The sequence below is a fragment of the Wyeomyia smithii genome, chromosome 2 (assembly GCF_029784165.1).
Source record: "Wyeomyia smithii strain HCP4-BCI-WySm-NY-G18 chromosome 2, ASM2978416v1, whole genome shotgun sequence".
In the NCBI taxonomy this organism is placed as follows: Eukaryota; Metazoa; Arthropoda; class Insecta; order Diptera; family Culicidae; genus Wyeomyia; species Wyeomyia smithii.
The window spans coordinates 271,646,596-271,659,528 of NC_073695.1; the positions used below are offsets into that span (position 1 = coordinate 271,646,596).

At 38.7% G+C, this 12,933-nt stretch overlaps 3 protein-coding genes across 3 annotated transcripts; all 3 read right to left on the reverse strand.

Moving 5' to 3' along the window:
- Window positions 1–1,713: 1,713 nt before the first annotated feature.
- LOC129724457 (E3 ubiquitin-protein ligase RNF25) lies at window positions 1,714–5,655 on the reverse strand. The gene is made up of 4 exons (XM_055679387.1): window positions 5,310–5,655; window positions 5,154–5,222; window positions 4,221–4,917; window positions 1,714–4,159 (listed from the first exon to the last, which is right to left on the reverse strand). Exons 1-4 carry the CDS (start codon window positions 5,315–5,317, stop codon window positions 3,701–3,703), a joined length of 1,233 nt encoding a protein of 410 aa, XP_055535362.1. The 5' UTR covers window positions 5,318–5,655; the 3' UTR covers window positions 1,714–3,700.
- A 454-nt stretch (window positions 5,656–6,109) lies between these two features.
- Window positions 6,110–8,034, reverse strand: LOC129720834 (mobility group protein 1A-like). The gene is made up of 3 exons (XM_055672645.1): window positions 7,836–8,034; window positions 6,835–7,026; window positions 6,110–6,741 (listed from the first exon to the last, which is right to left on the reverse strand). The coding sequence occupies exons 2-3, from the start codon at window positions 6,982–6,984 to the stop codon at window positions 6,562–6,564; spliced, it is 330 nt and encodes a 109-aa protein (XP_055528620.1). The 5' UTR covers window positions 6,985–7,026; window positions 7,836–8,034; the 3' UTR covers window positions 6,110–6,561.
- A 1,418-nt stretch (window positions 8,035–9,452) lies between these two features.
- Window positions 9,453–10,578, reverse strand: LOC129720835 (mobility group protein 1A-like). The gene is made up of 3 exons (XM_055672647.1): window positions 10,417–10,578; window positions 10,011–10,201; window positions 9,453–9,937 (listed from the first exon to the last, which is right to left on the reverse strand). The coding sequence occupies exons 2-3, from the start codon at window positions 10,158–10,160 to the stop codon at window positions 9,782–9,784; spliced, it is 306 nt and encodes a 101-aa protein (XP_055528622.1). The 5' UTR covers window positions 10,161–10,201; window positions 10,417–10,578; the 3' UTR covers window positions 9,453–9,781.
- Window positions 10,579–12,933: the final 2,355 nt, after the last annotated feature.

Consider the following 12,933-nt stretch of genomic DNA (forward strand, 5'->3'; position numbering starts at 1 on the left):
CGAATATGCTATTATTCCCAGCGACCTTGCACTGCTTTGGCTCTTTTGCTGTTTCCCCAAACAAAACTGGTCCATGATTCTCAGAATCTATTTTGATTCATTTAACGATTCCGTTCTTGATAACATTAACATTTCCAGTTCAAATCAGTGGTTCTAGCATCTGAAAAGCTCTCATTCTTTTGACCACTAAATATGCAACCGTCTTATTCGTTGGTTTCAGTTTTAATATGATTAATATTTTAATGGCTGTTTGAGCCGGATGCAATTCTTGAATACGGTTTTTTAATTACCGAACAGGTTTGAACTGAAGCGTCTCAGAATTTCGTAAAATAACGCATAAACAATATTAGTATACAAATTGGCAGTAAAATATTATTCTCCGTAATTTAAGAATAATTCAACTAGAATTTAAACGATGAAGAAAAATTAAAAAAAAATGCAACTATCTCTCAACAAATTATTAACTAATCTCATTTTCACACGTTACGATTTATTTAAAGCAGTAAATCGGGAAATTTCATTTATGCTTCTTTAAAAAAAAATAGAAAAATAGAGTGTAAGTGCTTCTTTGAGGGATTATTTTGTAATATCCATTAACTACTGTAAAATCAATTTCACTAACATTGCCGGCTCTATGTTTGCTCACTAATGACTTCAAAGGCAAGCAAGCTAATAGGAATATAAATCCGCCCCAGTTCCTTTCACTGAGTCCAATTCTGCATTGGTTGTTTTTGTACCTTCATGTCACTTTTCTCCTACACTGCATTGTTAATATATACAGTCTATAAAAATAACATTGTAGCTAAAACTTTTTAGGTCACTTTCAACTCACAATTTTTTGGCCATTTTAGACTGGTTGTTTTTTCTTGCTTAGCTCTACTGTAAAACTTTAGAAACAAATTTTCAACGTAGTTGAACGCCAACAGCATTTTTTTAATGTCTATCAAATATTATTTATCAAACTAAAAAGGATCATATGGACGTATGACTCGATCAAAGCTACGTTGCAAAGTATCGTATAACAACAACAGTGTAACGGAATTCCAATCAATTCTGACCCAACGGAATCATACACTAACTTAGTTCCGCTGACCTCCAGTGCCATTCATTCAACCATACTTAAAATCACATGCGCACCAACCGAAAAGAGCATCCCCATCCCGATCAACATGCCACCGATGATCACGCTCGAGCACCGCTGCTGAATCATAAGCAAGTTTATGCGTCATTCTTTGCATTCGTTGCATAGACGATGCCCCCGACGACAATGACGGCGACGGCGATTACGAGAAAGACGCGTTCTTTTTTTTTTCTTTTTCGTTCCACTGCAACACTTTCCGAGCCCGTTTGTATACACGATCGCATTACCTTTAGCAGCGGCAGGTAACTTAGAACACACCGCAAAGCGGAACGAACGAAACCGTCCGTCTGCGCTGCATGCCTAGCTATCAGGTATCACTTTCTATAGAAAAAAAAATTGAAAACAAAACCAATAAAGCACTTGTGGAACCGTCCGCCTCGACGGGTTAGAACTTAGAGTAGAGACACGCCAGAGATAAACAACAGGTTACTAGAGGATAAGTCCCTTTAGGACCTAAATTTCCACAAGTAAGCCCTTTGAGCTAACCGGGCGATTAAGATACCTATTCGAAAAAAACATTAGGGCAAAAATTGATTTTGGATTGTTCTAGAAGCAACCACAAGAACAAGCTATTGGGATTATTTTCTATCATTTATGTTTTTCGTGAATTCGTATGCCACACGTGATTTTCTTACTCTCTGCAGCAGCAATCGTCTAAACTTTATTTCATTTCATTGAAATTACATTGAAATCAGTTATCTGTACCGTTATGCTATTGGATCATACTCGGAATCGGGTAATATCTATCGGGTTTTTATTTGCTCGTGTTTCAGATTTGTTTGTCATTTACTTTGCGATACGTATGAATAGACACTGTGAGGGGGCATAAAACTTGATAGAACTTGTATCATTATTTTTCAAGCTTTAGCTTCTAAACTACGGTCATTATTCTGTTACAGTACAAATTCGAATTGATTTTGGCACGCTATTGCAAGCGTCGTTAGGTTTAGTTATATGTACGATCAATTTTTAGATGAATTAAAATGTCAACTGCGTTGACCAGTGACTATGTGTTTTTTTTATTGATTTTATTCAATATTTGTTCGCCTTTCTACGGTCGTCAATATGCTTTGTTGAAAAGTATTTCATATTACTACAATCATGCGCACATCTATGTGGGTTCGTAACTGGCCGGGAATGCTTTTGGTTAGATTATATTTCCATAGATTTACGGTTTAATTAGGGACCGCCTTGAGTTTCACTTTTTGGATTAAAATTCTGCAATGTGCGCCATCAATCATCTTCTCGCTCACGGTCTCGATGAATTAGAATATCATTCTTGTTTTGTTATAGGCTAATCATTGATAATAAGTCTGCAATTATTTACAACGAGAATTGTACCTATGAGAGTTCTCGCTAACCCGTCATAGTTGGAACACAACAACCTAAAGACACTCACCTTGAGGTTTAAACTAATGCGACTTCTTGACTTAAAAGTAACATCACAATCTGCGTTTGCCCTGCATTATTCTATGGGAGCTGGAACGTGCCGTAACGATTCTCAGATGGATTGGAAACATGGTATGAATGCACTTGAAAGGGTTGGTTTACGAAATAAAACTGTTGCCAAACTGTAATACAGTCGAGCAGATCTTTTAATTTCTGTAATTAGACAATTACAGCTGTTCTTTACTGGCAAATATTTTTTTACTCTTGGCTTAAGCTTTGTTATCCCAAAACCGACGTCTTTGGACTAGTAAAACTAGTTAAATCTACATTCATAGCATCACCTAAAGATTCCATCTGAGAGACAACGACAAACCGTTCCCACAACTCACACTTCATTCACAATAGCTAGCTATTGAAAGAATCCTACTACCACCGGGGAACAGTTGCTCGTCTCTAGCAACCATCGTCGATCGCTTCCGTGTCTCACTACACGCGCCACTCGGATTACCTTCCTTGCCAGCGGTTTGACTTTTACGCGTAAACTTAAAAGCTTCCGCAGATAGCAGAAAAACACAATAATGATTCGTTGGAGAAATAAATTCACTAAACTTGTAACGATAAGCGTCAACCGAAGCAGATGATAGGATACGATATTCTAATCAGTCGTGTTGTACCTTGACTGAGTGCAGAATTTCCAGCGGTCATACGGATGGTGGTAAGCTTTGCACGACTGTTACAGTTAGAACTATTGCTACTATTGTTACTACTACTACTACTGCTGCAGATATCAACACTATAGAGGATTAGAATAGTGCTAATGGTATCCTTTGCAGATAAAACTACCGCGAGAGTAGCATTAAATTCAATAGCGATGTTACTACGACGATTACGTACGGACCTCTCGAACATGAGGTCCTGCAGGGGTGTAGATGCAAATATGGGCTTACCTTTTTGTGGTGTTACCGGATGTTATATTAGCAACAATTGTCTCGGTGAAGAAATGTCACCCATCGGCAAGTGGTGCTTCTGGGGCTGCTTCAGCTGGGGGTGAGGGTCATACCCATTACAGCAAAGATTATTTGTAATCATGCGATGCAATCCGCTGTTGTTCAACAGTGTTGGGTTGAGTTGCATCCTGCCCCAGTGTTCTAGTTCCGAGGGCAACAATTGTCACCTAGCACCGGATCCGCATGGACTGTTTAAGTTCTTCTGGGCAGCACTTGTGCCGCTAGAAGCGGTGCCCCGGTGGTGATGACCATGGTGGTGATGGTGATGATGATGACCCCGACGCTGTCGATGTCCACCACGATGATGCAACGGATGGTGGGAATGCGTAGCCTCAGTGACGCCTGCATCGCTTAAATTGGACACCGCATTACCAGAGCCAGCTGCTGCAGGAACATTCTGATGGCGCACGGCTCGGTGGTTGTGATGATTACCATGCGAGTTTCTGTTTCCTCCCGTATTTGACCCAGAGTGGTGACGAGAACTATTGCCACGGTCGTGTTGGTTATGTAGTCCACCCGAAGAAGTACCGTTTTGTCTAGCAAATGCCGCAACTGGCGGCGCAATCGATGCGTTATCTGGCAGAACACCATCCGGAGTACCATCATTTGTGCTTTTTGTTGACTGCAATTGAATGAGGAATGAGAATTAATTCTTCCTGTAATTTAGAGACGAAGTTACTCACCTCATTATTTGCATTGTCCGTTTCAATCGCAATCACATTGCCGTCTTCCGCGTCCAGATCAATAATTCCTCCGCGACTCTTTTGATGCAAATAAAGTCGAGTCATTTTCGCTTGAAGCGATTTGAGTTCATCGGTCAACCGAAACCGGGGTGCATTGGCCAGCTCTGCCGGTGGTTTACATTTAACAAGCGGTTCAACCGCTACATCTATTGGTTCCCTACAAACCGGGCAGAGCGCCTGGTACGGTTTTGCTTCCTTCTGCTTCCAACCGGGCATTTTCGATAGCTCTTCGTCGTAATTACGCTTCGACGCGTTCAAGTGGCACGCCAAACAGTGACTGTGCAAATAATGGTAACAGACCGTCTTCGTAAAATCATCTCCCTCCTGGAAACCGTACAAACAAATCACGCACTGCCCCGACGGAAGGTTACTCTCGGTCAGATGCTCCCGAATGATATCGATCAAATCGAATACCACCGGTTGACCGACGCTTTCGTCAAGTTTCTGCCGGACGGCCTGCTCGATTCGGTTGATGATATGATCATCCAAACCGCGAGGGTTTTTTAGCTTTATGTTGGGTTTCTCATCTGGATAACCGGCCACCGGCAGTACCTGCAGCGTTATGCAAACGTACTGACTGTCTAGCTCTTCGCCAACCGTAGGAAACACGGTTGTTTCGATCAGTTCCGGAAAACCACTGAAATAACAATAGAAATTTTTAATAATTTCACAAAACCTTAAATTTGAAGTAATCAATTTTTTCTATTGCAATGATATAACAAAGCACAAAACTTGAACCGTTCCAGGTCAACACCTTTTGTTGCACTTGCAAGTGCAGTTTTGCGATCGATATTTTTGGGACCGAAAACAAAAAGGCAAAGAAAAAGCACACCAACCATTTTCAGAACAAAGCATCCAAATATTTTTACACACCTTTCGTTCCTGGTGATGGTAACGTCCTCCATCAGAATCGCCTCTAGCGATTCGACCTCATCAATTAGCCTGTATTCGATAAAATCATACATTTTAGCATACACCCATTTGATGAAAATTTGGCACGTTTTATTATAAAAATTTAAATTCACTTACGCATCCATTTGCTTTTTCTCACTAAATCGCACGGCAACCTGTGAAAATCCGGACGAAAGCACTAGTAACCGTAACCTGCCTTGACTAGGAAAAATCAATTTTCCACACCTAGCCTTCGTGGTTTCCTTTCACCGCTACCGGTTTTCGGACGGCGCCCACCGGTGGATTAGGATTTGTGAATGAAAACACGCGCTTCACAGCGAGAAGCGGTAGCCAAAATTGCAATAAAAACGCACACCGCACTGGAAGCGATTCAATGGTCGTCGTATATTTGCGGATCGGATCGATGATGGCTGGGAAGGAAACAAAGCGCACAAACATGGGAAAGAAAAAAACAACAAAAGTTTGTGTATGCGCTTTCCTCTCAAACAGTGCAGCTGTCAAATATCGCAGCGCAGTGACGGCGTGTGTACGAGGGGAGCTCAAGTTTTGATAGTAGCGTTAGTTAAGACGTTTCAAACTCGCTCCATCAATTTTACAGTATTTAGAAGAAATGCAAGCAGAATTGACGCTAAGATTTTATTCAATCTTGCAAAAAAAAAACTTCCAACTATGAGAACCAGCTGAAAGTTTATGCTTTTTTTTCATAAGCTGAACAAGATTTTTGATTGAATATTAATTAAGGATGAATAAAAATAATAGTGTTAGTATATTGGAAAAGCTAAAGGCTGGATTCAAAATAGCCAAAAATAAACTAAAACCGTTAATCAATGTTAAGTACACGGTAAAAATAGACGCTCATTCTCTCAATAAAAAATATGATTGATGAGTTCGGATTTCTAGGACAAAAGGAAATGAACTGTTTTTTTGTTTTTAATATTTATTTACGTTTCGAGTATTTTACGTCAACACACTTATCTTCAACAGTTATGCTCTTCCTAAAATTACATTTTTTTATTTACTTAAAAATATGTTTGCTTTGATGGTCTATTTGTGATTGAAATACTTTGTTATGCACTTGTATCACATGGCCTTCCTTTAAACAAATGCATGTACTTTTTCTATGTCAATTTTACTGGTTTAGAAAAAAAAAAAAAACAAATGAAAAACGGAGTACTCGCAAAACGGTTCTCTCACCCCGTCTGTTTTTTGTTTCTGATACGGTCTAAGCTAAGATAATGATTTGGCGATTGTTGCTAGTCCTGATTCTGCTCATGAGAAGGCCCCGAACATTAATGCAATAAATTATTTTTTTGTAATTTTTGCAAATTTTTATGCATTTAACGTATTTTAACTGTACAAATTGATTACTTTAGTCACTCTCCTCTCCGGACTCATCATCATCGTCCGAGGCAGGCTTTTTGCTTTTCTTGGGGGCTTTCTTGGCACCCTTGGTTTTCCTGCCAGAATCCTTGCTGCCGCCGTTTCGCTCGAACTCCTGGACGGCCTTGGTGTATTCGTCCTTCATTTTGGCAGCCTTGTTCTCCCATTCCTAGTTTGATTCGAGATGGAAAAATAATTTGATTGTTTGTTTTTTGGTTTCGATTAAAGGTTTAGAAAAAATCAACACTAAAAGGATACTTACGCTCTTGTCCTTCATGGCTCTCCATAGTTCACCGCCCTTCTTGGCGATTTCGGTCACCTTGATTCCGGGGTTCTCCTTCTTGATTTGTTCGCGGGCAGATCCCAACCACAGCATATAGGCAGATAGAGGACGCTTTGGTTTCTCGGCCATTGTGGTTTGTGATTACTTTTAGCAAGCGTTAAGTTTTAAAACCTATAAAAAGAAAAAAATATTAATGTTTCATAGTTGCAGAATGTTTGCTTCGAGCACAAAATTGGCGCGCTATGAAGCATTTTTATTTACACGAGACTGAAATTCGCGCTCAGAAATATGCTTTTCTCTTGGCTTGGGGTAAAAGCTAGCAGAGTAGTAGAAAATTAATAGAACATATAAGCGATACTGCAAAATTGAGTTATATTCAAGTTGAATTGATTAAATTAATCCGATAAATTGAAAAGAGCATTCAAAATTCTGATCGAAGTGAACTTTCAGTCCTTTTCATCAGTTCGCTTCTATGATGCTGCTATGCTTCCCATACAAAATGGACGACCGAAATTTGTATGAGGCAAGCGCGCGCGTCCCTTTCGACACACAGTAGGCTTTGTATGGAAGGCAACAAGCAAGGAAAAAGCCTGATTACTAAATGCTCTTTTTTTAGTTATTTCACTTAAATTATTTGTTCATTTTAGATAAATTGAATTGAATATTAACTGTTAAATTTTATCATTGACACTTCTGCAATTTAGGCTAAATCTGTTAGTATTAGTGTGTCGAAAATCGAGAATAGTTACATTGTAAATTTCTTATTCCGTTTCTGTTACTTTTTATATGAAAAAGAGTAATCCCTATCAGATTAAATAAATCAATAATTCACGGCAAAAAATTGCTTAAATTTTCTCGCTTCTAAAGCAAATTTTCTTGCTAGGTTTTTTGTGCACACATTTATTTTCAATAGTAAGTGTACTATTCAATAGAAATTAGCCGGTAAAATAACGTAAACACAACACAATTCAAAAACGCACCTTTTCTCTGCACTGGGTAGTGTTGAAAACTTCTCACACACTCTAACACCGCTTTGGCTTTGGAACTTGTACTATTTTTTTCTTCTCTTAACCGCAAGAGCACTGCTGAAAATACAACCGACTGGATCAACGACTAACGCTACGACTGATACCGAATCTTCGCTTTTATTTGAGCTAGCGAGTTCACCACCTAGATAGAATAGGTATAGTTTGCCTCAAACGGGGTATACATTGTCGATGTGTGCGTGTGTAAAAGCTCGATTTTACGCGGATGGGTAGATAAACGCGAAGAATAAATGTAACGAGAAATAACGCGCTTTCAAGTAGTGGAGCTGTCAAAATTCGTAACGCAGTGGCGGCACCTGAAAGAGGGAGTTCATGATTAATGTTTTAATGCTAGAGCCTGTTCTATAGGTAAAGAAACCTACTCAAATTTTTATTTGATCTCGATTTAGAAATGTAATCTTTCGTTTAATATTATGACATGGTTACTACAACTTTTCATTCCTATACTGCAAAAAAGCCTGTACATTTTCTAAATAAAACTTTTACTTCGACTACTAAAATAAAACATTGATTCTATTAGATTATCTAGTGAGAAAATTTTAACCGTTTCAAAAGCGTGCGGTCGGTATACTTTCAGATTAGGTTTAGGGGTCAATAGCTCTAAGTGGCTCTGTCTGTCTAAAAAGCAAAGACTCGCCTCTACGATGGGGTTAGAACCAATCCGGGTTGAAACACTCACGGCCGGTTTGAGCATGGATTTTCAAAGGCTATAAGGTAACCACCGCGTGTACCGATCCGTTGGGTACCTTGTTACTATGAATACTTAGCCTGAACATCCAAGGGACAATTTTTGTGGATACCGTTGTTACAAGGTTGATCATTCTTTTCCAGGGGCGAATTACGAATTATGTATGCCCGGGGGCCAAGTACCTTGCAAGGACCCCCTGTTCAGTTGAATAAAGGAATGTGTCATACAATCATAGGATTAACATTTTAGTTATTTCCAAGTTTCATGATTTTTTTTTCTGATTTTCAATCAGAAGTCATGAGATATGAGGAGTAAACTTTTGCGGGGCCCCCAAAGTAGATCCAGCTACGCGTATTATTCTTTGTCTAACGGAAAGATAGGTTTGAGCTATTGCAACTAAATTGGTAAAAGCTTTTACGTCTGAGCCAAATGAATGAGAACATAAATTATTTTCATACGAACTTGAATTCAATGGAAATTAGAACAAAGCTTGAAGTTACAAACGCTCAATAAATTTGCTCGAAGATTCCATTGAGCTCCATGATGTATATATGTTCTACTCTTCATGTTGAGCACAACGAATTTCAAGTGAGCGTATTTTGGAAAAGGACGACCACCTTATTTATTTTTCATCAAATCCAGCTATCTTTGTTCATAGACCTCGAACATTGTTGAAATTTTGAAGCTTACAACTAATAAGGATCATCAAACACCAAAACAAAAACATATTCACATAAAAAACTTTATTCAGCGTTTGTTTCGATGTAAGTTTATCTACTTGTAACTACAGTATGTTTAAGGTTTATTTCTTACAGTTTAGTTTCTTATATTTTCTTTTCAAATAGATTTAACGAAAAATAAAATTTTGTGTTTTTGTTTAAGATCTTTATTTCTTCTGCGTTAATATTACATAGTTTACCTTAAAATAAAGGGGATGTACGCGTGCGTTCTGTTTAATGAAAATATGCGTTGAAGAAGGAAAACTAACAATCATCTGAAGTTCTGTTCTAATTTTGTAATCAATTTAGCTGGCTTTGAAAAACAGTGAAAACCACTGTTATCACCCCTGTCCTGATGATGCTGTTGAAGCCCCAAACATTTATACTACTAAAAATTATCTTCTTCGTTTTTTTTTCTTTTTGTAATGTTTGCGGGTTTTCAAGTTATTCGTTAATTTTACAATTTGCTTAGTTTAATCGGACTCATCATCGTCGGAGCCCGCTTGTCTGCTTTTCTTGGCGCCCTTGCCTTTCTTCTTGCCGGCATCCTTGCTGCCACCATTTCGTTCGAATTCCTGAACGGCTTTATTGTACTCATCCTTCTTCTTGGCAGCCTTGTTCTCCCATTCCTAGATTGTGTTTGAATAGAAAATTTTTTGAACGTTAAACTTGAGTTAGTTAACAAATAAAAATGGTACTTACGCTCTTGTCCTTCATGCCTCTCCACAGTTCTCCGCCCTTTTTGGCAATTTCGGTCACTTTAATTCCGGGGTTCTCCTTCTTGATCTGTTCGCGGGCAGAGCTCAGCCACAGCATGTAGGCAGATAGGGGACGCTTCGGTTTCTCGGCCATTGTTGTTTCCTTACTCCGAAAAAAAAATCAAGTGTGCAAATCTGTAATCAAAACGATAAAATTTTGAACTTTTTTTGCTTCACGTATAAAATGGCGCGCATTTTTTATTGTTCTGAGACTTCATAACGGGAAAAGTAGTTTTTCGTACCGACCGCAGATTTTTTTTAACTATTCGGCTTCAACAGCAAACTCATTGTTCAATATAAATTTGTCGGTTATGAAAACGTAAACACAACCAACACCGCCAAAAACTTACCTTTTACTTTGTTGTACAGTATAAAGCTTCTCTATCACCAACACCACCCTGATTTCAGTGCTCTGATGCTATTTTTCTTCTTTTGGTCAAAAACCCGCAAGGAGCGATACTAAAAACACGACCGACTGGATCAACGAATAATGCTATGACTGAATGTTCGGTTGCTCTGCTATGAGCTGGCGAGTTCATTTTCTCGGGTTGGTAAACTTTTTGTATCCAACAAGGGTAAACTTTGTACCGATTACCTTTCACACAACGTTCGCACCGGTAGCGGGGTGTGTGTTTGTGAAAAAGCTCGTTTTCGTTCATCGTACGATCCTACGTAGAGAACCGCGTGCGGGTAGAAAAAAGAAAAAAAAAAACTAACAAAAAAAAGTGTATATGCGCTACAAAATTGCACAGCTGTCAAATTTAAAATGTTCAAGCAAAGGCCACGGGGATGGCACCGCTGTCAGCTACCATACATTTGACGCGTTACCAACATCACTGGCACTGGCACCCGAAAAATGGTCAGTTTACCCTTATCTTATGTTGATTCGGGCAAACCGACCAAATGTTGATTGCAGTTATTGACAGCATATCGGATAATTTTGAGCAATTTTTCAAAATGTTTGTATGTAATGTGATATTCTAAGTGTTATTTTGTACAATAATTGTGCCCCAAAACAAATAAAAGCGAATTGTGACGGCATAAAAGGAAGTTTTGTGATGAACGGTACAGAAATAGATGTGCGTTACGCTTAAAGGCTACCATGCCAATCCCTTGGCAAAGGCGCTGACTGAAGAAAGGAGTCATGCTTTCACATTTTAAGGGGGGGTAGGGTTTTGAGGGTTCAAAAAAGTGATTTTTTTTTATTGCATATTATGAAAGTATAGTAACTCAAGAATGTTGTCTGTTAATATGGAGTCAATCGGAGCGAAACTCACAAAGATATAGCTTTGGAAGTGACGTGTCTCGCTGTAACCGCTCAGCGGGGAGGCAGCTGTTTCTCAATCTCTTTTGTTATTGTCCCTACCTGCATAATCAATAACCATAAACGGATGATAATCCATATGGTTTAACGATACCCCATACAGTCGAAACTATATCCCGAACTAGTTGTTAGGCACGTTTTATGGTTATTGAGTATGCGGGAAAGCAAGTTACAGAAAGGTTTTAGACAGGGTCGTTGTAACGGTACCTGGTATTGCTTCATTTTCGAAGCAGACGCGGATTGTAACAGTCGTGTTGTATTTTCTTACTCTATTTCGTTGTGATATTTTTGTTGTTCGCAAAATGTCGAGAAAAGTTTCCAGAGAGTGTAGAAAGGAGACTGGTAAAAAGTTGTATCAAGCTAAAAAAATAGTTCCTCCACATAAACGAAGAAACGATGACGATATTGAGGCAAGGAGTACGTCAACGAAAAAAATCAGACTAAGTTTTAGCCAAAAAGTTGCTGAAGATACAAATAAGCATTTCAGAATCATTGATTTTCTGTTAGTTTTTCCAACAATTTCTACGTTAGTGAAGTGTGCAGTTTGTGATAGTACAGTATCATTTCAGTGTTGTGGCAAAATAGGTCTTGGTTTGAAGATAAAAATAAAATGTGAAAAATGCAAAGAACCTCGTTACGTTCCGTCTAGTGAACGAGTAGATAATCATATATATGAAGTGAACTACCGATTTGCTTTCGTGATGCGAGTTTTAGGTTTGGGATTAGCTAGTTGTGACAAATTCTGCGGACTGATGGATTTATCCAGTAATTTCGTATCAAAATCGGTATACAACAATTACTTGAAGAAAATGTCCTCCAGTGTGACGAATGCCGCAAAAAGATTTTTTGTATCTGCGATTGATGAAAAAAAAGCAGCTATGTGTAGAGAAAAAAATATTTAATGTTCATCAGAATTAACCGTATCAGGCGATGGAACTTGGAAAAAGCGTGGATTTGCTTCTTTGTATGGCGTGGCTTCCTTGATTGGATATTACACCGGAAAAGTCGTCGATATTCTCGTAAAAAGTTCATACTGTCACATGTGCGTTACTTGGAAAAATAAGCTTGATTCTGCAGAGTTCGAAGAATGGCAAGAGAACCATATAAATGAAGATCAATGTTCTGCAAATCACAAAGGAGCAGCCGGTAACATGGAAGTCGACGCAATTGTAACAATGCTCAAAAGATCGCAAGAGAATGACGTGAAGATTCGCAACTATATTGAAGAGAGGGTGACTCGAAAACATATAGTGGTGTTATCAATGCTGAACCTTATGGTGAAAATTTTTTAATCAATAAAAAAGAATGTGTTGGACACGTCCAAAAAAGGATGGGAACTCGTTTGCGTGATTTAGTCAAAAAAACTGTGACTGATAGTGAAACCAAAACTCTCTCAGGTAAAGGGAAACTGACTGCAAAAATGCTTGATAAGCTCACCCAGTACTATGGTCGTGCAATTCGTTTCAATTCTAATTCTGTAGAAGAAATGAAAAAAGCCATTTGGGCTACTTACTATCATTATGCCTCAACCGATGCAAAACCA

What these genes read in the sequence shown, in the direction of transcription:
- LOC129724457 (XM_055679387.1), bottom strand. An exon ending in ACCATCACCAGGAACGAAAG is followed by an intron (nt 4,918 to 5,153) that starts GTGTGTAAAAAT and finishes TTGTTATTTCAG; the next exon opens with TGGTTTTCCGGAACTGATCG. An exon ending in CGGACAATGCAAATAATGAG is followed by an intron (nt 4,160 to 4,220) that starts GTGAGTAACTTC and finishes ATTCAATTGCAG; the next exon opens with TCAACAAAAAGCACAAATGA.
- LOC129720834 (XM_055672645.1), bottom strand. Translation starts at nt 6,984, where the DNA reads ATGGCCGAGAAACCAAAGCGTCCTCTATCTGCCTATATGCTGTGGTTG. An exon ending in GAGCCATGAAGGACAAGAGC is followed by an intron (nt 6,742 to 6,834) that starts GTAAGTATCCTT and finishes GAATCAAACTAG; the next exon opens with GAATGGGAGAACAAGGCTGC.
- LOC129720835 (XM_055672647.1), bottom strand. Translation starts at nt 10,160, where the DNA reads ATGGCCGAGAAACCGAAGCGTCCCCTATCTGCCTACATGCTGTGGCTG. An exon ending in GAGGCATGAAGGACAAGAGC is followed by an intron (nt 9,938 to 10,010) that starts GTAAGTACCATT and finishes AACACAATCTAG; the next exon opens with GAATGGGAGAACAAGGCTGC.